Source organism: Lissotriton vulgaris, chromosome 4_1, assembly GCF_964263255.1.
Source record: "Lissotriton vulgaris chromosome 4_1, aLisVul1.2, whole genome shotgun sequence".
Lineage (NCBI taxonomy): Eukaryota > Metazoa > Chordata > Amphibia > Caudata > Salamandridae > Lissotriton > Lissotriton vulgaris.
Window position 1 is genome coordinate 2091826579 of NC_141691.1, and position 25259 is coordinate 2091851837.

The 25259-nt window shown below is 43.8% G+C and overlaps 1 protein-coding gene across 1 annotated transcript in view; it reads right to left on the reverse strand.

The window, feature by feature from the left end:
* Positions 1-14216: 14216 nt before the first annotated feature.
* LOC147725104 (killer cell lectin-like receptor subfamily F member 1) overlaps positions 14217-25259 on the reverse strand; it is a 38554-nt gene continuing 27511 nt past the window's right edge. The window contains exons 4-6 of the mRNA XM_086967108.1: positions 22744-22895; positions 18832-18944; positions 14217-14353 (exon numbers count right to left, since the gene is read on the reverse strand). Of these exons, the coding sequence (XP_086823234.1) occupies positions 14224-14353; positions 18832-18944; positions 22744-22895 (395 nt within the window). The 3' untranslated portion in view covers positions 14217-14223. The remainder of the gene's footprint in view (positions 14354-18831; positions 18945-22743; positions 22896-25259) is intronic.

Here is a 25259-nt window from a genome sequence, read left to right on the forward strand (position 1 = left end):
AAGTGGCCATTGAGCTAAGGAGATTCAAGCAACTTTTCTCAGTCTACTTGGGAGAACTTAATCAAGTGATTCAATGATCCAACGATGGAATCACTGACCAACGATCGAGTAATCCAACAATGGAATTGCAGAGCTGCCCTTGTGGCATCCACTGAAAGGTCTGGTGATAGGGTTTCCAAGGCCAATTCCCACCCTTCTTCATTTGGATTATGCCAGGTGCAATCTAATCGCCTGACCGATGGAGCGGATGTAATTGAGGGGGGTAACGGGAGCCTAACCGGAATCATAAAGTGGTCCGGTTAGATTACGGGGAGAGGGGTTTCGAGCTGGAGTGCGTTCATGTTACTGAACCCCAGATCAATGGTGTGGTCCTTCTTGGTGTGGGAGAGTCCAGCAACTGTATAGGCTGTAGTGAGGCCATGTCTGTAACAGGGTTTTAGCGGCACTATCATTTGTCATTCACTTGTAGGTTGAAATCACCCAGTACAGTGAAATTAGTTATATCTAGAGCTAGCACTGCCACAACTTCTGGCATAGCTCAAAGGAACTGAGTACAGGGACCTGGGAGTCTATAAACAAGAATTCCAGAGAGGGGAAAGGTGGACAGTTGTGTTAGTGAGTAGGATATGCTCTCACAGTTAGGGATCCTGAGCAGCACTGTGTGACAATACAGTGCCGCCCTATAGATGATTGCTAGCCCTCCCCTGCTTTGATCATGCCTATCTAGACTTGCCATACGGAAGTCGGACGATAGCGCCTGGATAGCAGCAGGTGTATTCTGACAACCAGATTTTGGTGAGGAATAATACACCTAGGCAGTAGTTAGTGAAAAGACCAAATATCAAATATTTATGGGTGTCCAAAAAGTGACAGTTAATCAGGCCGGCCTGATACCCTGCAAAAGTTGGAGAGCTGTCAGTCTAGCCCTGATTAGAGCCTGGTGGCAGGGACCATCCACAGATCGGACACACCCAGAATCCCCATCTAGGGTCCACACAATGTGTGTAGGTGGTCATTGGTGAGCTGCTGAACACACATACATGGTTTGAGGTGTATTGTATCCTACCTCGGGAAAAAAGGGAAGCATCCCGGGCCACTAATGGGCACAGACATGCTTGCCTTAGGTGCGACTTCGGCGCACCAGCGGCACATCTGCGCTGCGTCCTCCATTTCAAGGCGTGCTGTACAAGAAAGACAAGAGATCACAGCGCACACACAGCCAAAACCTCCACTTTCCCTGGTGCGCCCAGTAAGGACGTTCCCAGCACAAAAGATGATATCACGGTAGGAACACAGTTGAAATTTCAGTTTTAAATTCAAGTTTGAACAGCCACTAGGTATGTGCTTTGTTTTATTTAAAAACAGCCGCCTAAAAAAGACTCAGCTCACACCTACTGAGTCCAATAATGTCCCCTGCAGCCGGAAGCAGTAAGAACGCTCCTAGCCCTGATGGTGACTGCTGCTTCACGAAAAGATAGAGAGACCGAGTTAATTGCAGTCAGGGCAATTTCTCCAGGCCCTGTCCCAATCCCTTGTTTTTTTGCTCACTGCATCTACTCAGTTTGGACCCAGCCATATGCAAAGCAGTCTTGAGTTGCTCCAAAAGATAACGGCCAGTCCAGGTCTTCCTTGAACCAGAAAACAAGCAACCCAGGGTCAGTTTCCTCCTGAAAAGGGCTCAATAACCAGGTATAGCTTGGTCCCAATGACATAGGGCATCAACAACAAAGTGATGGGTGGAATGCTCGAATTAAACTCTGCTATTGGCAAGTCCTTTGGCCCTCATCCAAATCCATCATCATTCACCCACAATGCCTCCTCAGTTTGTACCCAGCCACATGCAGCTCATTCTTGACCCCTCTCTCCTGGGAGTAGTTCAGCCCAAACTGTCAGGCCATGTCTTCCTAAACTGGAACACAAGGAACCTTTAGTTGGGCTTTTCAGCCATGTATTGCTTATTTCCAGGTGCACAAAGAGCAAGGAAGTGCTCTCTCGGCATCTCCATTTCAATTGGGCAGCCGAGATGTAGCAAATTCTGATCTATTCAAGATTTCTATTTAATAGTGGGAACATCGCGGCTGGTTGACACTGGTCGGGAGAGTTCTGTGTGCGGCAAGAGGAGTCCGGTACCATTTTTTGCGTTTAAAGGAGAATGAGGGCTTTCGAATGCCGCGATTTGAAGCAGTAATCCGGTTAAAGGTCTGGTGTCAATTTTTGTGATAAGCGGAGCATGAGGGCGTATGAGCGCCGGCGCCTTGAGCTGTGAGATGAGGCTTGCTCCGCACGAGGAAATGCTCTCTGAGGTTGCATAAAAGCAGCGTATTAGCGAAGCCTACCTTTGAGCAGGCTGGCGAGAAGAGGAGTGCGAGAGCATTTTTGGCAGTGTACGGCATTGAATTGGAGTTCACTTGCTCTCTCATCCTCTCTCATGCACCAACAACACTAGGGATTGTTTCAACTTTCGTTATATAACGTTAAGGTCTTGTATGGGCTTTATTGCTACTTTTCCTGTTTCTGCCTCCGAGAGACGTGGCACCGCCCCCCTCAGGAGTTGGAGTCGGGCAGCAGAGTGCTGGAAGATGCTTCGTACAAGTGAGCTGCTGAATGTGAGTAAATGCAGCCTGTTTGCAACTCTATATTAGAAAGAGTATGAGATAACTGAGGTCTCTGAAACTAGAGCCTGTCTGCGTACATTCTCCAAAGTGCCAGGTTTGATCTCTGAGCCCGAGGGCTGATTCCTTCATTGTTCTTTCCCTTTCAGTGGTGGGACGGGGCTATTACCCATATTAAGGACTGGAAGGTGCGGATGGAGAGTGAGTTTTACCCCACGCTTCAACATTAAACACATATCATTCAATAAGTCCTGGCAAAGGGGGTGAACGGAGAGCTAGAGTATCTACATGTGGCCACGTATCTTTGGAGGTTTTGAACCCCCCGAGTGAGAATATCAATGATAAAATTGAGAGCTCACCAGTAGTTAAAAACAGCTTCGATCAGCTCCAGGAAAGAAGAAAAAAATAAAGCTGATGATTCTTCTCCGGTGGTGACACTAAAAACGCCCCTTAAAAACAATTCTAGAAAAGCTCCAATTAAAAAGTGCAGGTCAAAGGAACTGCGGTCAATATTCAAACCAGCCCCCTCGCTTAGATCTTACTTTAAAATAATGGAACAGGTCGCAGGTTCAAAACCGACCATTGGAGGAAATAAGAGCATACCAAACGAAGCGGAGAACATGGTATCCCCTTGGTCTTGGGGTATGGCTCGAACGCTTGAGAATAGGTTTACCCCGCTCGCAGAGATTCAAGAAAATCTACCTGAGTCTGAGGTAGGGATTGAAAGTGATCTGAATCAAGAAATTTCAACCACCGCGTTTGTGTCCTGAATGTACGCATGATCCTCGAAATGAATCTGCCCATGGGAGTTCAGGGGGTCACCTGGTAGATCTCTTAAACAGCCTAAGGCAAAAGATTCTTGCTAAATTTTGAGACCTCTGAAAATAATCAAAAGAAGATCCAGGATAGAGGGGAGATATTGAAGCAGAAGATTGGCGGGCTAACTATGCTCACAGAGAGTTTGGAAGAGGAGGTGAAGGTCCTGGGTGAGACCACTGCTTCTAATCTCCGAAAGATTGAGAGACTTAAACTTGGTAACAAGGCGTTACAGCAGGATATGGAAATATTGGAATTGCAAGCTAGGCGAAACAATATCCGACTTCTTGGAATTAAGGAAAATGCAGAGGGGGCAGATATAAAAGGTTTGTCTGCAAGTTGTTGGGAGAACTATTCCAAGATAGAACAGATATAGACTGGGGGAAAGAGCTCCAGAGAGTGCAGAGATACCCCTATAGGTTGCAGCCAGGGAAGAAAAACCAGAGGAAGATACTGGTCTGCTTTCTTACTTACTCAATTAAGGAGCTGGTTTTAGCGCAAACATTAAAAGAACGGTCATTGGTGTATGGGGAGTTTACCTGTTTTATACAGTCTGATATGGGCAGAAGAACAGCAGAGAGGCAATGGCTGTTGGTCTAAAAAATGAACAAACTCCGGTCTAGGGGGGGTGCAAGTCCATTTGAAATTCCCAGCTATGTTGAAGGTTATGTGGAAAAACAAGATGTATACCATGCAAGAACCGGAGGAAGTAGATGCACTATTAAAACAGAAGGGAGGGCCAGAATAAAGTTTAGATTACTCTCCGCTTCAGTCGAAATAATGTATTTGTAAATAATGTATAGAGACCACAGGGTGTGGGTCCCATTTAGATTCTAGTTTTCACTTTATATGTGGTTTGAATGGATATACATTAGGATTATTTGACATTAAAGTAGTATAGTTTATACTTGGATGCATAAGGCGTTATGGTTAGGTTGGGACAGGCACCTGGACTTGACTTGTCCGCATAGGGATATCTCAAAGGCGTTTTCGCTCTAGGAGATAATCAGGGGGGTTCCCTGGGGTGTGGGGTGAGGGTGGGGGGGGCACAGGGTGTTGGGAGCAGTTGGGAGAAAAAAAGAAAAAATTAGTGTCCTCGATCTGCCGTTTACAATTGGTTTCGCTTTGTTAATTTTTTTTATCTTCTTGGTTTCTAAAGTTAAATACAGGCTGAATGAATGCCTTAGCTTGTTGATTGGGAGGGAGTTTGGTAATATATAAATGGATAAGAATTTGGTGCATTTCATCTCATGGAATGTGAATGGGATGAGATCTAAGAGAAAATTGGCCTGTATTATGGAGTTCCTTAAGAAAGCTGAAGCGAATATAATCCTTTTACAGGAAACCCATTTAGAAGAAAGCCAATGTTTAGCTGAGCTTGGAACTGGGTTCAGAATGTAGCTTGCTCCAATCAGAGGGGTAGTATAATAATTATTAGATCAAATAGTGGAATTAAAATGAAAAGCCATCTTTCCGATTCTTCTGGTAGATGGATATTAGCCAATATTAAAATTCAAAATAGGGCATTAGCGTGCGTTAGCTACTATGGCCCAAATCAGGACAATCCAGACCTGTTAATCAAATTAGAGGCTGAACTTCTGTTAATCCACAGACCAGTGATTATTGAAGGTGATTTTAATTTAGTTCAAAGACCTGAGCTAGATTGAACGTCCAAAGTAAAATATATTACTCCTTTACACTCAATAGCTATACTTAGAACATTGATCCAACAATTAAGCTTGGTCGATGTTTGGAAAATTAAAATGGGGGATAAGAAGGTATATCATTTTTTTAAGTAAACAATATGGCCACCATTCCCGTATAGATAATTTTTTAATAGATCAATGCTTGTTGGAGAAATTAGAAAGGGTCAAACATTTCCCTGCTACTCCCTCCGATCATTCCGTGGTATGCCTCTCTTTGAGATTTCAGGGAAAAAGGGGTATAATTAGATGGACTCTATACCGGACATTCTTACTAGATGAGGCGGTCCAATTAAAGATCCGAGAAGAGGTCATGACTTTCTTTAAAGATAATAATAGGTCAGCAAAAGTCAGGTTATTTCGGATGTGTTTAAGACATTTCTTAGGGCCTTGGGAACATCAATATTGACGGGGAAGAAGCGTAGCTCTAGGCAACGTGAGAATGACCTGTTGAAAAATATTCAATTATTCAGCGGGCCTCCTTAGAGTCTTTTAGTGAGGTCCCTCGTCTTACTAAGGAGTTGGAGAACCTTCAATTAGAATACCGGGGACTTTTGGATATGATCATAATAAATAGATGGTCAATACATTGCAAAACTTCTCATACGGGGAGAAAAGTGGCTGGTTCTTGGCTTGGAAAGCCAAAACTGATAAAGTTCGTAAATATATAAATACCCTAAGAGAAAGTTCTACGGGCCAGATTTTAGATAAAAAGTACAAAAAAAGGGGCTGCAGTCTGGGGATATATGGCCAAATTATATAAAGAGGATACTACACCTGGGTTGGAGTTAAAGAACTTTTGGGTAGAATTGAGCTTCCTTCCCTGAATGAACATCAAAGAGTCTACCTTGCCTCCGTAATAAGTTAATAAGTCAAGAAGAGATTCGAGGACAGTTGAGAAGATTGTCGACAGGGAAGGCAGCTGGGCCAGATGGCCTTCCGATAGAAATGTATCGATCATTTGAGGATAATCTAATACCAGTATTTAAAGAGTTGTGTGATAAGATCTTGATAGAAGGAAGGGGAGGACCCTCCGAGGTCTTGGGCCGAGGCAACGGTCGTCTCAATTTTGAAACCAAATAAGTATCCGCTGGCAGTAGAGTCCTACAGGCTCTATATGTCTGTTGAACACTGATTTTAAAGTGTTCACAGGGATATTGGCAACCAGAGTTGCTAAGATTATAAAGAGTATAGTTCATGGAGACCAGAGGGTGCAAGAAAGTGCAAGAAACCCAATGAGAAAAGTGATAAAATGTACAACAGAAATAAAAATACAAAAATAAAAACATAAAAAAATAAATATACAAAAATAAAAATTCAAAAATAAAAATAGAGTGCCACGGTGTTTTACATTGTATCACTTTTCTCATTGGGTTTCTTGCACTTTCACCGGGTATTTTGTGGATTCTTTATTGTTACTTAGTTTATTTCTCGGACGCTTTTTGAGCCCTGGTTGCTCGCCCCTGTTTTTTCTATGCTCATTTTCCCTTACAAACTTTATTGTGTATTATAGTGAACACGTCGTTGTACTGCTTACAGGGACTGCACTTTGCAGTCCTCTTTCCCTGTTAACTATCCACCACGAGCATAACTTTCCTTACGCGTCTTCCGGGTTCCGAGAAGACGTTAGTTTTCTGCATACACACCGAGACGCTTACAACAGTGTTGAGGTGAGCGTTTACCCGTTTTCATCCGCAAGAGGTTATTTTCCCCGTGCTTTCACTGTTTTACTTTGATAAACGTGTTAGTACCGACTCACGCCACTTTTGTATAATGAACCCAAACTGTATAGTTAACCCGCTTTTGTCACAAACATGTGTGTTATATTTTTCAGCTTCAAATACCGTTTGGTATATACTCTATGTTGGTAAACTTTTTATCTCATGTTTATGCATGTCAATTAATCACTACTGCACCTCTTGGGTCTTTACTCCGCACGGGTGTCTTTTACTTTGGCACTTGGCATACTCAGACATGCCGGGTAATCATTCCTGTACCTTTAGGTATTCATTTATATCGATTTCCTTTTACCTTGGCACTTGGTCATTTCAATTTAGATGCTAGGTGATTATAGCTCACTATACTTACCACTGGTTCAATTTGAGCACTTTGTCTATTTTTAGGACTCCCACAATGTAACTCAGTATTCCATTTAATCTTTCAGTTTGGTCATTAGCTTGAGAATGAAAACTAGAATTCAACACTTTTTGGATGCCAAGTCTATTACAAAGGGATTTCCAAAAATCTGAGACTTCTGAGTACCACGTTCAGAGATAAATTTCAAGACTAATCCATGAGGTCTGAAACTGTCATAAACAGAGGATCAAAATAATTTCCGACACTGCGGGTAGTTTGGGAACAGCAGAGACATGACCCCAAATTCGACTGGAAATTGATGGTGACCTCAAGAGCCACACATATGCGCAAAAGCATAGCTGCAATTTGTAGATTCACTGCAAAGCTGGGTTACAAACTAATACATGAGATGGTTAAAATTGACTTGGCTAAAACAGTTTCTGTGGCAATGTATGAGGCAGCAATCTGGGGTCCAACCCGTGTGGATAGGGTACAAAAGGTAGAGGATGAGTTTGCTTAAAGATTATTATCTGTCCCAAAGCCTTGTTCAAATGTTATTGTTCATAGAGCATTAGCATTGCCATATATTACCAATACAATTAAACTGGCCCCTTTGTTATTATGGATGTCCATTTGGAAACAAAAGGTCGTCGAGCCAAATCAATCTATTCTGATGGACATCATGAAAATATAGCATGCCTCAAAAATGATATGGTTACAATATGTAAGGCGCATTCTTGAGTCTTTGGGGCTAGGGGATCTTTATGCCCACCCTGAACTCTGTGAAACCTTGAGTAAGATAAGACTAAAGAAATCTGCCACTGCTCTGACGCTGGTAGGGTCCTCCGTCCCTTCGCTTCTGTGCCACTGTCTCCCCCTCTTTTTGCCCCATTTTTCTCCTCTGCCACTCGGTTTCTTCCCCCCCCTGTGCCCCATTTTGGCTTCGGTCCCATTGTCTCCCCACTGCTGTGCCCCCTGCAGCCCCCTCACCCTGCCCACTCGCTCCTTCCGTCTCCCAGCTGCTCCTCCCTCAACTCCCCATAAATGCCGGACGCTGCGCAGTGAGGTGAGCACCCCCTGACCCTCCTGGTAGGTCGCTCCCCCTCCACGCAGCTCCGACTGTGCCCTTGCTGCCGCTGCTCTGCTGCTGGCAGTGTCCTCTGTCCCATCGCTTCTGTGCCACTTTCTCTACCTCGTTTTTCCCCATTTTTCTCCTCTGTCACTCAGTTTCTTCCCCCCCCTGTGCCCCATTTTGCCTTCGGTCCCATTGTCTCCCATTGTCTCTCCGCCGCTGTGCCCCCTGCGGCCCCGCCCCCTGCCCACTAGCTGCTCCCGCCTCCCAGCTGCTCCTCCCTCCCGCCTCCCCATAAATGCCGAACGCTGCGCTGCCGCGCCGCTGGCGCGCCTAAGGCAAGCCCATCTGCGCCCGTCCATGCCTGGACCACGCCCAGCGCCAGAACCACTGGACCCCGCAAAGGCCACAACACCAGACTCCACTACAATGCCAGAACCCTCCACGCACTCAACGCCGGCCGAAACCACACCTGCTTCCAGGCTTCCCTGAAATGGACCCACGGACTCTTCTCCTGCCACACCTGCAACTTCACCTGCGACAGAACCACCAAACCTCCAAGGACTGGACCCAACCACCTCTGCTGCATACTCCTCAACACCCGCTCCACACGCAAACACGCCGTCGAGCTCTGGGATCTGCTCGACACCTCCGCCCCAGACGTGATCTTCCTGACCAAGACCTGGTGGAACGACTCCTCGGCGCCTGACATCGCCATAGCCATCCCTGAAGGCTACAAGATCACCCGCAGGGATCGCGCCAATAGAATCGGAGGAGGAATAGCCATCATCCACAAGTCCACCCTCAAGGTCGCCTCCCATGCAGACGACACCCGCAACACCGCCGAACACCTGCACTTCCGGATCCACACAGACCCCAACATCACCCTCAGAGGAACACTCATCTACAGACCCCCAAGAACGCGGGCTCAGTTCTGCGACTTCATCGCCAGCTTCATCAGCACCCACGCACTTGCTCCATGGACTACATCCTCCTCGGGGACCTGAACTTCCACCTTGAGAACAACAACAGCGCCAACTCCGCCACCCTGATCGACAACCTCGCCAACCTCGGCCTCAGACAACTTGTAACCACACCCACCCACGCCGTCGGCCACACGCTGGACCCCGTCTTCTCCACAGGCACGCTTGTCGCCTTCAACCACACCACCGAACTCCACTGGACCGACCACCGCTGCATCCATTTCACCTTCAAGAAACCAACCACGCACAACTGCACTCAACAGCTGCCTCGCCGCTGCTGGACCAAAGTTACCGAAGACCAGCTGACCACCACCCTCGCTCAGAACACACCCACCAACCCCACCAACCCAGACGCTGCAGCCTGCAACCTCAGACAGTGGATCAACAACTGCGGATACAACCTTCAACGGCCACAGGATGCCAGCGGCTATCCATTGCAGCGTATTGCCCTTATACTCAGACTTCAAGAATTTTTATCGGAATTCGCCTGTCTTAATCTAAATGTGAAGGTGGAAGCATCAGTCCCCCCTTTCCTGCGTAGTAGCTATTTTCGCATATATCCTTTTATCAACACCTGCCGAGCATAATCATGCATGATCACACATGCTAGAGAAATCGACGCAGAAGAGCGTCGTTGGTATCAACAGCCATCTGGGTTTTTCATACAAAGAACATCGCTGTAGTCATCTGCCACATAGAGGCCTGCACTGGATAGAATATCTTTGGATAAAGCTTCACATATTCCCTATCCTTTTAAGACACCCGTCGAGCGTGATTCACTTATCTTAGTGGAATCAACGCGCAAGATCCCAGTTTATATCCATGACGAACTAGTTTTTGCTAAAAAAGAACACCTTTTGATGTATCTGCCCGCATTAAACAGACTGATTCCAAACATATTCCCGAAGTTATACATGAAATAGGGAATACTACTTTTGTGACTTTGGATATTACATGCTACATGAAATTACCTCACGTTTTTATTAATCAATAAAAAACATATTTCTTGCAACATTGAAGTAAGGCTGATTAGGACATCTGAGGGAACATGAGTTTGCTATAAGCGTTGCTTTGGAAATTCCTATAACAGAATTTGTGGCTCCTGAAGAAGGCGTCTTTGAAACACCGAAACGCGCGTCGGAAAGCATTGATTGCCACTCTATGGTCTTTTTAATATATGATTAATTTTTTGTTATTTCTGTACAATCTGTTATTTCTTGTTTCTTATTGAGTTATTTTATTGATTTTTATGTAATAATGACATGGATGTATAATTTGTTTTAATGTGAATATTTATTAAATGAAATAGAGTTTTTTGTACTTAATTGTATTTGTGGTTCCTTTATGCAGTTACCTTTCCCTTTTGTTTCAAATGATTATGCTATGATATACACACAGTCAACAACTTCGCCAACACCCTCGCCCCGCTCAAGAAACTCGCCCACAGCCACGCCAGCAAGAGAGCCACCTGGTCCGCCGATGAGCTACAGACTTAAAAAACGCGCATGCCGGAAACTGGAGAAAATATGGCTCCTCGAACGCACACCAGACAACCACGCAGCCCACAAGCACGCCACCCGCAGACATCACCACCTCATCAGATTAGCCAAGAGATCCTCCTTCAAAGACCGCTTGGATAACAACGCACACAACAGTAAAGAGCTCTTCAGCATCGTAAAGGACCTCTCCAACCCCAGCACCAACGCCAACGATATCCCGCCCTCACAAGAACTGTGCGACTCACTAGCCAGCCTCTTCCCCCACAGCTCATCCCTCAGACCAATGCTGTTCAACGTCTACATGGCCCCCCTTGCACAAGTTGCTCAACAGCACGACCTCAACATCATCTCCTACGCCGACGACAGCCAGCTCATCCTCTCCCTCACCAAGGACCCACACACCGCCAAAACCAACCTCCACGTGAGAATGAAGGCCGTCGCCGACTAGATGAGGAGCAGCTGTCTGAAGCCGAACTCGGACAAGATGGAGGTCCTCATCCTCGGCCCCATCCCCTCAGCCTGGGACGACTCCTGATGGCCGACCACACTGGGAACAGCACCAACACCCACCGACCATGCATGCAACCTAGGATTCATCCTCGACTCCTCCCTCTCCATGTCTAAGTAGGTCAACGCCGTCTCCTCCTCCTGCTACAAGACACTCCGCATGCTCCGCAGGATCTACAAGTGGATCCTGACTGAAACAAGAAGAACGGTGACACAGGCCCTCGTCCGCAGCTGACTGGACTACGGCAATGCACTCTACATAGGAATCCCAGCCAAACACTTACGACAACTACAACGCATCCGCCCGACTGATAATCAACGTCCTCCGCCACTGCCACATCAACCCCCACCTGAGAGACCTACACTGGCTCCCCGTCAGCAAGAGGATCACCTTCAAGCTCCTCACCCATGCACACAAAGCACTCCACATCACCAGAACAGCCTACCTGAACAGCAGACTCAGCTTCTACACCCCCAACCGCCAGCTCCGCTCCGCCAGCCTTGCCCTCGCCGCTGTCCACCGCATCCAACAAACGACCTCCGGCGGCAGAGACTTCTCCTACCTCACCGCCAAAACCTGGAACACCCTCCCTACCCACATACGGCAGACCCAAGACCTACTCGCCTTCAGAAGACTCCTCAAGACCTGGCTCTTCAGGCAGTAGCAGCACCCCCCTCCCCTCAGCTCCTTGAGACCCTCACGGGTAAGTAGTGTGCTCTACAAGTACTCTGATTGATTGATTGATTGAATAGATATAAAGTAAAAGCCAAAGTAATTGTAAATATTGCTATTCCACCTACGTTACATGGTGCATCTTCATATCTCACTTTTGTAGAAAATAATCATCACTGTTTCATTTTGACAAGATTTAGCTTCAATTATGTGACAATAATGTTGGGCTATCCTGCAAATGTTTTTTCTCTGAATCAATTAGAATTCTGCCCTTGTGACATTTCCAAATAATCTATTGTAAATATTGTATTATTTTGCCAATTTTATGTAAAGAAAAGAAAGAAAGAGATTTATTATACCCTTTTTAAAGAAATGTTATTTTCGCAGTCATATTACAGCATTGTCCGTTGTGCAACAGCTAGAGACATCATATGTGTGCTTTGCAATGGCCTCCTTTTTATACGCAGCTGTAAAAACTCGCAATCTAGCTAATCACTGATCAAATGTAAACCTTTTTAATAGAAATGAATTCTATGTTATGTTTAGTATCTTTTTAGGATTGTAAGAAAGATCATATGCCTGTGAGGTTTTTAGTTTAATTTATTGAAATCTAATTTGTCCTATGTACTTTTATGTATTTTTCTTAAATGTGAAATCATGCTATTTTATGATGAATTTAATCTTTTAGTTTGGTCATTAGCTTGAGAATGCAAACTAGAAGTCAGTACTCTTTGGATGCCAAGTCTATTACAAAGGGATTTCCAAAATTCAGAGACTGCTCAGGACCACATTCAGAGATAATTTTCAAGACTAATCATTGAGGTCTGAAACCGTCATAACAGAAGATCAGTCATTTTGAACACTGTGGGTAGTTTGTTAAGAGCAGAGACATGAACAGATTAGTGCACTAATCCACAGTTACCCTTATTGTGGTGAAATTAGGAGATGGGTAAATCTACAATAAATCTGTAAACATTGTTTCCCAAAGCACGAAGAGAATTTTAAGCGGCATTATGAATCCTGCTTTCTTTGAGTTAGTGATTGATTTTGGGCTCATACTTCACCAGATTTGTCAAAGCTTGTAATATCATGAATCAGAGTTAGCCACCAGAACCTTCAGACACCCTCTTTACACTTGGGGCGCTCACCAAATACGATGATTCCGAACACCATTCGGTCGGACTCCCATTGACTTTAGTGAGACTTTAGAGAGAGCCTGTGCTCCGACTGACAACATAGGCTTCCATTGAAGAAAGGGGTGGTTGCGGAAAACCTTGTACCAATTTGGCTAGCACCCCATTGTGCCTGCCACACTGTACATGGCTATAAAGAGGTGTCGGGGGCTACCCCCACGGGCTCCAACTGGAGTCCTCCAGGTGAAGGGGGCCCTGCTATGGCCCTCAAAGTCCATTTCTGACAGCTGTTCTGTGTCGGGCAAACTGATTTGGAAAGGCTGTCCTAATCTGACATCTTAATACGTCAGCTGGAAAAACGCTCCATAGACGATTTGGCTTTGACCAACTCAGAGTCTCCAAATGCCGGTCAGAACCAAGTCAGAAGGGCCACACGGTTACCTTTCCATTGTAATCAGTCATTGGGAAATGCATTTGAGTTGTTGGTAAACATGGGTTCCAACTTGGGTAAGTTAAATCGGAATGCCAGTCAGAGCCTCTCCGACCGACATCGTAATGAGGCCCTAAGTCCTTGGTGATGCTTCTTCCTCTGTGCACTGAGATCAATGAGTCATGACAAAGCTGTATTGTTTTTTGTGATTTTTGAGAAGGAATACAAAAAAAGGTGTAAGCAATGATGTAGATGAACTCCTGTAGCGCAATGATCCACGTCCAAGAATTCCATGATTTATGATATCACCTAGACAGAGAATCAGTGACAGCATTTCTGTGTCAGGAATGTAGGTTAGAAAATAATGTAATAGTTGAAAAAAGAATGCTCAGCGGGCTTGTCCACTATTCCGATATTCAGCCTGTTGGGGGACTTGAATATTTTTATGGTTGTGGGGACAGTAGTGCTAGAATTGGGCTCTGGGTAAAACATTTCTCTACTCTTTAAAGGCTCACTTAATAGCCAGAAGATATTTTTCCATCTTTCCGTCCGATATACAAAGAGAAAATATCTGAGAAAATAGATCAATCAGTTTTCAATAAACTTTAAAATCATATTTATTGATAATGAGAATGGATTACATTTTGATTACACATAATAAAATGTGGATTTCACATTGGATATCTGGAACTATATTGATTTTATTTATCATCCAATACTCAGGATGTGTTCCGGATTGCCTTCTTTTCACAGATCCAGCTGTTCTTGGCGATGCAGTCTTCGGGTTGGATCTCTTTACTTCTGAAGGTCCCACAGCTGCCTCCACGTCCCTGGTCTTTCAGGGCAAGGCTAGTAAAAAAAACAAATTAGGAGTTATGGGTATGTACCGTAATGAATTAATGGAATGATGTTTCTCTGTTGTGTGATGCCGGTGACTAGTCTATGGATTCTGCACACATTCCCATGGATGAAGGTAATCAATAGCGCAGTCAGGAGCATGCCAACTCTAAAATCAATGATCTAAGAGGGATCAGCCCTTGTGTGTCAATGAAAAAGGGGTGAGCACTTGTGTGTCAATGTAAGATGAACAGAACATCCAGGCATAGGACACAAACCCCCAGATGCATCAACAACCCATTTTGGGATTCCTTAATAGCAAAAAATACCGATTCGCTATTAAGGAACAGCAAAATGGAATGCATCAAGAAATCACTACAAAAATAGCGATATCTTAGAATTCCATTATTGCGACTCGCAAATTGCGAGTCGCAATTAAGGAATACCACCCCATTCATTCCAAATTGAGATTGCGATTTCAAGGGTGCAGGGGTGTCCAAAGGACACCCAGTTGCACCCCTGAAATTGATCTGTGCACATATGTTGCGCACACACATGCCCTTATGTGTGTGCGCAACATGAAACTTAAAAAAATGCACTTTAGTGCATTTTTCAAAGTTTTTGCAAATTACCATGAAGTTGTACTTCATGGTAATTTGCGTGCCCTATTAGCTAATTCACTATTTTTAAAACATTCATGCATTGCATTTAAGGAATCTCAATTTGAGATTCCTTAAATGCAACTAATCGCAATAATTACATTTTATTGGTAATTAAGTTTGTAATGTAAATTCATTTTTTATGACTTAATTATTATGTAAATTATGTAAATATTTATAGCATACATATAGGTTTATTTTTTATTTTTATTATATATTAAAATGTTAATTTTTTTTCTATCTTTAGTACAGTAGGATTGGGATTGTAGGGGAATAGGGTGGTAATTTTATTACAGTAAAAACAAAAGTTATTGAGAATACATTTTTGATTTTCAAGTAATATTTATTTACATTTTTACTTATAACAGTTTTAATTATTTAATTGTTAGTATGTTTAAATTATGATTATTTTAAAATAATTTACATTTGATTGTTTTTAGGGGTTAATGATAAATATGTTACTGTTAAATCACTTTAAATGCATTTTTATTGTACTGCATTTAAGAGTTCATGTTTTTTCTAAATTAAAAGTATTGTTTTGTAAGGTATTATGAAAGTTAAAATTTGCACGGTTTGCTGTTTCAGTGAAGGTAGGAAAGTAAGTTCTATTTTAGTTGTTTTATGTGTTTTTTTACAGGTTTTACTTATTTTTTGGGGGGGAAACGTATGTTAAATTGTTTATTTAGGATAAGATTTCACATTTTTTATCTGGTATTTATTTATATGTTTTTTTACAACAATTATTTGGAGGTATAATTCTATTTTCAGTTCCTTCAAAGTCCAACATTTTCCTTACTATTGTCTAGTTTGTTGTAGGGCAGTACATCTTACTTCCTCTGGAGTCCAACACATTCCCTCCTGTTTCTTTGACTGGAGTAGGACTAGTAAATTTGACCGCTCTCAAGTACAACGCTTTTACTATTGTTGCTTAGATTGTAGTGTGAATAATACATCTAAACCCATCGGAATTTAACAATTTCACTACAGCTGCTTAAATTGGAGTGTTTTTCTGTGAATTTCCAAGTGGTTTTTAATTCAGTCAGATATTATTACTATACCTAACTATTACAATACTTTGATCTTTGTTTTTCAATGAATTTCTATGATTATTTTTTAATGTAAAATAAGATTTTAGTATTGTTCAGCGCCAATCATGAGCCACCATGTCCAGAGTGGGAATGGCCACAGGCCAGGCCCTGGGCCGTACCCACGCTGGTGTCTAAACCCCCTGCTGCAATGCACATGGGCAGTTGGGCACAGGATGTGATGCCCACATACACGCTAAATGTAAGGGGTGTCATTTTAAGTAAGGCAGAACTACTGACTTTGTGAGAGAGTCAGAACACCAAAATAAAAAGGAGGCTATTGGCTTTATGAAGGGGTAAGGATATCAAGGTATACAGAGCATAGGTATTGGTTTTGACAAAAGATGGCCAATATTTATCATGAAATGTATATTTCATTGTTTCACACAGTTCAATAGTCAATAAAAGTAATTCTCATTAAAAAATATTAGGAAAGCTTTCTGAAACAGAAAATCAACATGTCTTTAAGTCTCAACATTTTTCAAGCTACAAAGCGCAGCCATAGAACCAACCACCAGAGGGCTTTGCACTGTAGCTGAAGAGCTTTGAGTTCCAACTAGCAGTTCTAAAGAAATATGGTAAGCTTTCCCCAGCTGTCCCATCAGCTACCCTTCCAACAGTCATTCCCGGTGCCTGCTGAACTACAATTAATGGATTGGGGCTTGCAGCCCACACCATGAGATTTTACCAAATTAGGAACCCCAAACCCTGGGGATGTATGCATTTTGAAGGGGAGGGGGCATGCAATCCCCTCCCCAAGCTTTTGCAGCCCATGTCGATCCAACAGCCAGAGGCATATTCATTTTTAATGGAGGAGGCACACGTCTGCTTTACCTGAGCCTTAACAGGCGTCGGTGACCTTATACCCTGGGACCATATTCCCTTTTAAGGGGATTGGGCGTTCGGCCCACATCTCCGAGCCTTCACAAGCAACGGGTACCCCACCACCAAGGCCTAATTTGGGTGCCCCCGTGCAACCACAATTCAAAACATGGGGGCAGTCGTCCCGCCTTCTACCCTCTTGCGCCCATCCTGTGCACATTGGGAGGCGTCTTTCACCTTCCATGACATAAGCATGATTTTTACTTTGCTCCTGTTGCAATTGGGCAATCTCTGTTTTCCTGCCCAAAAGAGCACGGGTTGGGAAAGATGTTTTGCACCGATATGGCTGGAGAATGTGTGCAGCTCTGGCCAGGTGGGAGTACACATTTCTTGAACTCCATAAAAAACAACAAGGGAGCTGACCTGTGGCATGGGGCCCAGTGGCCTTTGGAGCCATGGGGAGGGTAGGCCAAGCGCCCCTCCCCTTTTTAAGAATAGCATTCCTGGAGGATAGGGCCACAAGGTCTTACGGGGCACGGGAGAGATGCTGCATGCTCCCTTCTTTTAATTGGCGATTTTTCAGGCTGCGTGTCTCTTACCATTTAATTTAATGTCAACCTGGGGGAGGTATGGGGGGCCCGGGCCTCCTAGAGGCTTGGAAAGGGACCCCTCTCCTAAATATAGAAATGGGCCCCCTGGACCATGGCACACCCAGGATGGTAGGAGTTAATTTAAAAGGAGTATAAACGAAAAATAAAGACTGAACACATTCTTTTAAATCAGTGGTGCTGACAATTGAGTGCAAGTGCTGAGCACTGGAAACCACCGGCTCAGATTAAGCACTAGTTGCAAGGTAGGTCGACCTTTGGGTTCAAGCACCAAATTGATTCAATTCTCACACTATACATTTGTGCAGTGGAAGTTTAACCATTTCTGTCAAGAGTGTTGGGATATGATTTTATAGTGGACTACAATCTAACTATTTTATCTAAGTACTTATCTTTTAATAATTTCTGCTTTACATTACTCTGCACCATTTAGTTCTTGTTTACATATTTCAAAGTAGTACTGTTTTGTAGAGTAACTAGAATAGCAGTATGATGGTACGTACCAGAGGTTCATTTGGATGTAAAATAGAATCCGGCTCCTGTGCTGTAATATCCAGGTATCTTGCTTAATAAAACTCTCAAATAAATACAGAAGTAAATAAATAAATATGAAAACTAAATTGATCCATAGGTTTGCATGGATTATGGATTGTGTACTTCAAAAGTGTAGATTTATGGAACAAAGTGGTGTATTATTTACCCTCTTGTAACTTTCCTACCGTTGTCTAGACTGTCAAATGGATGCCATCAGTGGAACAAAACCCAATTGTTGATGGTATAAGATCTGCCCTTGTCCCACCACCACCCACCAGCCTTGCATCAAACTCTGATAACTTTCTGGAGCTATTAAGAAAATGAAATGATGAGATGCGTTGTTGAGTGGTGACTTTAAGCACAAGGTGGGGCTGTGGAACACAGATACTGAGCGCCAAACTAATTGACAGCAGCAGTGACTTCAAAGAAAGTTAACAACAGCTGCCTGAAACATCTGCTTTATCTATTTGTTTCCTATGAGTTCAATGCACAGCACTGAATTAGCTGTTGCAGATTGCCACCTGTGCCTTCTTACAGAGCTCATATACGCAGTTCATGTCATCCTGTTCTCTCTGTGTAGTCTCCCTCTATCTATGTACAAGTGCTAGGTCTCTCCAGCAGTGCCACAAATAAACCCCCTTATACTCATCTTGGTTGCTGTTCACTCCAACAAATCAGCACTTCAATGGCTGTTGTTATTCAGTAAGTAACTGGACTCACCAGAGTTCTTCACTAGCACAGCAAAGGGTTACTGAATGAGAGGGATACAGTCCAAGCCTTACCTCCCAGTCTTCAGTCTGGATCCATCCAGCCACCTCCATTCCATCATGACGTCACTGTACCTCAGTCCGATCCATGTGTACAATGACTTCTTCGCGGCAGTCTCAACCAAATCCTAGATGCAAAGAAGCAATAGAGAGATGTCTTCAGTGGCCCCTGTTTTCCTTCTTTTGTATGTCTTTGATTCTTACATCTCCAGCGTATATTTATAGTTGTTTTGTGTATAGGCTGCCTCCCAAAGGTTTTAATGAGACCACTATTACATATCCCTTTTATATTGTCAAAGCACGCACCTTTAAGGGTCTCACTACCGTTCTTATTCCCACCTCATTTATATGAGCACAGACTCTACCCAGTATTGTTTGAGTTTTTATTATATCCCTACGGGTTCCCCCTCTGTCTCCAGGTATCTGTCTCCTGGGGCCGCTTTCCTTGGTTTTTAATCATTTATAATCCTAGAGAGACTGATATTGGAGATAGGTTTCAAGTTGCTAAACACAAATCTCATTAGGGATCTGACTTTAAAGTTAGATGCACACAAGATCACTAATGCTCGGACGTCACAAAATTCTCCTTTTCAACATATCCCTTTGAGTCACACTGCTCTACTATTCACCCCTCTCTCTGACTCTCACTGTTTCGAATGTTGATTGATGTTGATAAAAAGGTTGGTTGACAAGGGCGGTAGTGCAGTAATGATTTTATTTGACCTCTCCACCGCCTTTGATATGGTTCACCACGCACTTCTCATCAAACACCTCCAATCGTTTGGTTTTAGGAATGCTGCACTAACACTGTTGAGTTTGTTCCTTAATGATAGACAACAACTCAATGGGAGACACAAGTTCCAAGCCTTTCTCTTTCCCCTGTGGGGTGCCTCAGAGGACTGCTCTTAGCCCAACACTTTTTAACGTATATATCACTACCCTTGTTAATCTCATTCTCAGTTAAGGTCTGGCGGTATTCTCCTATGCCGATGATACGCAAAAAGTGGTGCATATTTCATCGGACGTGAAAAAGAAGGCAAGTTCTGTATTTGTAAGTCTCATGTTGCAAGCTGGATTCAACAAAACTGTCTCAAGCTGATCAATAAGAATGAGGGGCTCAGTGGCTGAATGGATCTTCACGAGCCTGTTTCTGGATACTCAGGCAGCAGTACCGAAGCAGACAGACAGAAGCACACAGGGCCACTGAGCCCCTCATTCTTATTGATCCTAAAGTAACAAAGAAGGAGCCTGTTTTCATCAGGCACATTAAATTAAATCAAGTAGACGCCTGGACAGCACAATCAACATCCGTTCCAACTCCTATATTATCCTATACTCCTACAGTGCCCAATCGTTTTTTGCCAGCTCACCACAAACCTCATATGGGTGCCTGGCCGGGTCCCATGTGAGTATCTTTTCGAAGGTGCCACACCTTCCACAAGAGACTGTGGAAACTCACCCTTCAGGTGTCCCTACATTTTTAGGTCCTGAAGAGAACCTATATTTCAGACAGGGTCAAAACGCTGTCAACAGTTTTCAAAAGTGAACCATTCAAAACCAACACTAATGAATGAATGAATATAAGACTTTTAAAGCACCAGGGCATCAAGGCGCTAGCTGCAGAGAAATATGCAGGCAGGAGAAGACACACTCTGAACAGCATTTAAGGGAACAGCCAGGTCTTTAAAAACTTTTTGAAAGAGCGAGTATGATTTCTGCCCCGCAATTTCATCAGGTAGGGAATTCCACAGTTTAGCCGCAGCAAATGAAAAGGCTCTCCCGCCCCATCTCATCCTTTTGAACCTGGGAACAATAACAAGATGTTTGCTTGCTGACCTGAGTTTCCTAGTGGGAGCATAGTGTTTGAATAAAGCTTTAATGCCCTCCAGACCCAGGCCATAGTAGGCATTGTGAGTGAGGCAGAGGCTTTTAAACATAATTCTGCGGTCAATGGGGAGCCGATGCAGAGAGAGAAGAGAAGGCGAGACGGAGTGACATTTAGGCAAGTGCATCACCAGCCTTGCAGCGGCATTCTGCACAAGTTGCAGGCGACGCAGCTGTCGTTTGTTAATGCCCAAATATAGGGCATTACAATAGTCCAATCTGGACAGTATTAGTGCAACACCAACTTGTTTGAAAGGAATTACAAGATTTTCCTTATGAGCCTAATAAGATCAAAGCAGGTAGCCACCTTCCTGGAGACCTGCAGATTCAGAGAAAGGGAGCTGTCAAACAAAAATCCCAAATTTTTCCCATGGGATACGGGAATTGGGTAGATGCCCAACGAGTCGGGCCACCACCCCCTGACCAAATGTCCAGTGTCCCCAGAAATCAGGACCTCCGTCTTCTCGCCATTAGGTTTCAAATAGTTTTGCACCATCCATGACGAGACTGCTTGCATGCGATTTTTAAAGTTGCGAGCGGAGTCACTGATATTATGCATGATAGACGCCATTATTTGCGTGTAATCCGCATACGACAGCACAAACAGACCAAAAGATTTTACCACTCTTGCAAGCGGGGCTGAATGGATCTTCACGAGCTAGATATTAAATAACGTACGGCGGCAGGAAGGGCCCTCGGGCACACATTGTACAAGGGAGTCAGGATCTGAATAAAAATGTCCCAGTTTTACTGTTCGGGTCCGCCCGCTAAGGAAAGAAGCGAGAAGCCCAAAGCCGAGCCCCCAATACCTCTCTCCCTGAGACGCTCTTCAAGTCTATGTGGAGAGAGGGTATCAAACGCTGTGGTGAGATCAAGTAAAATTAGTAAGGTGGAATGACCTGCATCCACCTGAGTCCGAATGTTGTCAAATACCGCCATAAGGGCAGCCTCAGTGCTGTGACAGCTTCTGAAACCATGTTGAGAACCATCAAGTATATGGTGGTCCCTCAAATAGGCGCTCAGGTGAGAGTTCAGGTAAGATTCTAAAATCTTCGCTGGGACCGGCATAAGGGAGATGGGACAAAAATGTTTAAGTTCCATTGGGTCCAGTGAGGGCTTTTTTAAAAGTGGCCTAACCACTGCTGCCTTCCAAGCCAGGGGATATTATCCCTTCTAGATGGCTAGATTTAGGACTGTGGTAAGATGCGGTATAATCGCAGTTTAGCACTCTTAAGGACCTTCAAAGGACCAGGATCAGTAGGCAAACCAAACTCCTTCTAATAGATAATCGGTAGTTTCTAGTGACAGATTTGGAAAAGCAAGTAAACTTGCTGGTGCTGTCTATTAGATGAGTTTCAGGCTGGGCATGTAAGGCATTATTCAGATTTAAGGCTTCCAACTGGACGTAAATGTCTGATATCTTAGTGCACAAGAAGGTAGAGAGTCTATCGCAGAACTCATCATTGTATGACGCCCGGTTCACCGAACATACACTTTCTAATGGTCATTTTTTTGAAGTATAGGAAACCTTGTACATATGTTACACAAATGTCAATAATTTCCTAATTTTCTAGGTTCCATTTTTTCACTGGGACACCACTCACTGAATACTAAGTGCTTAATCTAATACCATGTATGTAAACTGTTTTGAAGATTATATAAATGAGTTTGTCTGTAATACAAATCTAAGGTGTATTCGACTCTTTCCATTGCCATTGTGCATTTATGCAATGAGATTGCTTCACTTATTGTCCACTAGGAGCCCTTAATATACCATGCAGCAATATAGGAAGAAGCTGAATACTTGGTTGTTTAATCAATAGATCAATTAGCTATTCCAGACTTGTCCATCATCGGGCAGGGGGTTTCCTTTTAATGGTATGGCGGGCTCTATAAAATATTTTATTAATTTATTCATTCATTATGATTTTGATCATTTAATAACACAACCACAAATGGACCAGTCTTCCTTCTTTTGTGGAATACCTCAGTCCAGTGAGATATGTGAAGCCAGCAGACCCCGCCATGAATCCCATACTCTACCATTTCAACCTCGTCATCGATGGTTATGAGGTCTGACAATCGGGAGATGCAGTATTTCCGACTCGAGTTCCATGATTTGAATTCCTCAGAGAAGAAGTAGCACCTGCCTCCTGATAGCATCCAATTGTAGGGGCAGATCTCACACAGAGAACCTGAAAGGAGGAAAAGAGGGTATTAGTGAATTGAAGTCAGAGGGATTTGCATTGAAATATACGATATGTTCCTAAAGTAGTTATGTTTGAAATGGATATTTCTTTGCAAAGGGATTTGCCTATAAAATTAAATTTTGTTTATTGATTGCCATGAAAATTGGCAATTATTCAGATCAGTTCAAAACTCTTTATTTGGGCCACCAGGGCTAAAAAAAAGAACAATTCAACACAGAGCAGCATACGTAGTAAAACATAATGTAAAACATTTTAGGCAATCAGTCAATTAAGTGTTGGCATGCCAAGTTTCTTGTAGATCCATCCGTAGGAAAAAATAAAAGTGAAAGCGTGAAAAGTGTATCATTTCCAATTTTGGATCTCAAAGAATAATTTTTTGCAAAATATAGCAAACACTTTGGGGCAGATGTATCAAATGATTTCTTTGTCGCAAACGCTGCGATTCGGTAAAAAGCAGCATTTGCGACAAAAAAATCAGAAAATGGAATGTATCATGTTAATCGCATCGCAATATTAAGGAATCGCAAATTTTGCAATTCCTTAATATTGCGTAAGCATTTAAGTAATTGCAAATTGCGATTCCTTAAATGCTATGTAAGAAGCAAATAAGTTTGCTAATTTACACTAAGAAATCGCTAATTACCACCAACTTGTAGTTGGTGGTAATGAATGAATGAATGAATGAAATATTATTTATAACGCGCAGCTATGCCCAGTGGGCGTCAAGGCGCCTAAACCAAAATATAAAGCTGATAGCAGACAGAAACACAACCTACTGGTATGCCTTAATAAAGAGCCAGGTTTTCAATGACTTCCTAAAGAGGTCAAGGGAAGGAAGTCGTTTGATTTCGAGGGGGAGTCAGTTCCACGTAAGAGGTGCCAATATGGAAAAAGCTTTGGACCCCCATCTGGCCTTCTTGGCTCTGGGGATTACCAGTTGGTGTTGCACGCTGGATCGTAAACATCTACTCGGAACATATCTGGTAAGTAATGAACCAAGGGCATCAGCCGAGCCTGCAGTTAGAGCCTTATAGGTAAGGCAAAGGAGTTTAAAAATGATCCTTGACGGGATGGGGAGCCAGTGGAGGTTCTTCCTCGCTAGGGTCATAGAAGATAACCAGGGCAAAGCGAGAGCAAACCGCGCTGCCGCATTCTGTATGACCTGTAGACGCTGGAGCAAGCCCTTGTTGGCCCCGGCGTACACTGCGTTACAGTAATCAAGCCTTGAGCCAACAAGGGCAATCACCACCTGTTTCCGCGCCTGTGGGGACAGATAGTGCACAATCCTTTTCAGGGTCTTGATGACACCCCAACAGGTCGCCACCGTTCTATTCACCTGTAGCTCCATGGAGAGCTGGGTGTCAAAGATGACCCCTAGGTTTCTAGCAGATTTGGTAGGTATAGGGCAGCTACCTAAAGAAGGAGGCCACCAGTCATCTGACCATATGTCCTGGTCCTTGCCAAAGACCAGGACCTCTGTCTTGTCCCCGTTCAACTTCAGGGAGTTGGAGACCATCCACTCTGCAACAAGTTGCATGCAGGCCCTAAAGTTAGAAGCAGTTTCACTGACAGAGTGGGTCAGGGATACCATAATCTGCGTGTCGTCAGCATACGACACTACCTCCATCCCCTGAGATCTTACAAGTCTTGCAAGGGGGGCCACATAGATGTTGAACAGGGTCGGACTCAATGCCGACCCCTGTGGCACCCCACACTGCAAAGACTTGGCAGGGGAGAGGTATTCACCTAGCATGACACGCTGCTCTCGATGTTGTAGAAAGGAGCTCAGGAGACTGAGCGCTGGTCCGACTACCCCTGCCTCCCTTAACCTAGATGTTAAAGTCAAGGGAGACAGGGTGTCGAAAGCTGCTGAAAGATCAAGCAGCACCAGTACGGTGGTAAGACCCAAATCTACTTTTCTGCGGATGTTATCCATGACTTTTGTCAAGGCAGACTCCGTGCTATGTAGCTTTCTAAAGCCATGTTGGGACCCATCCAGGAAGCCAGAGGCATCGAGGAAGTTCGAAAGATGGAGATTCAAGTGGGTCTCCAACATCTTAGCAGGGGCTGGCAGCAGAGAGATGGGTCTAAAATTTTTCAGCACTCCAGGGTCTAAAGTGGTCTTTTTCAGAAGCGGCTTTACAATGGCTCTCTTCCAGAGTGATGGAAAAATGCCCTGTTCCAGCGCTCCATTCATTACCTCAAGCATAGAGGGAAGAATTATCTCTCTGCAGTTTTTAAGTACCTTGAGGGGCAGAGGGTCAAGAGGGGATGAAGATTTAGTTTTATCCAGCAAGCTGCTGAGATCTTCTAGCGTAAGAGCCGGGAAGTGTTCAAGGGATGGAGGGG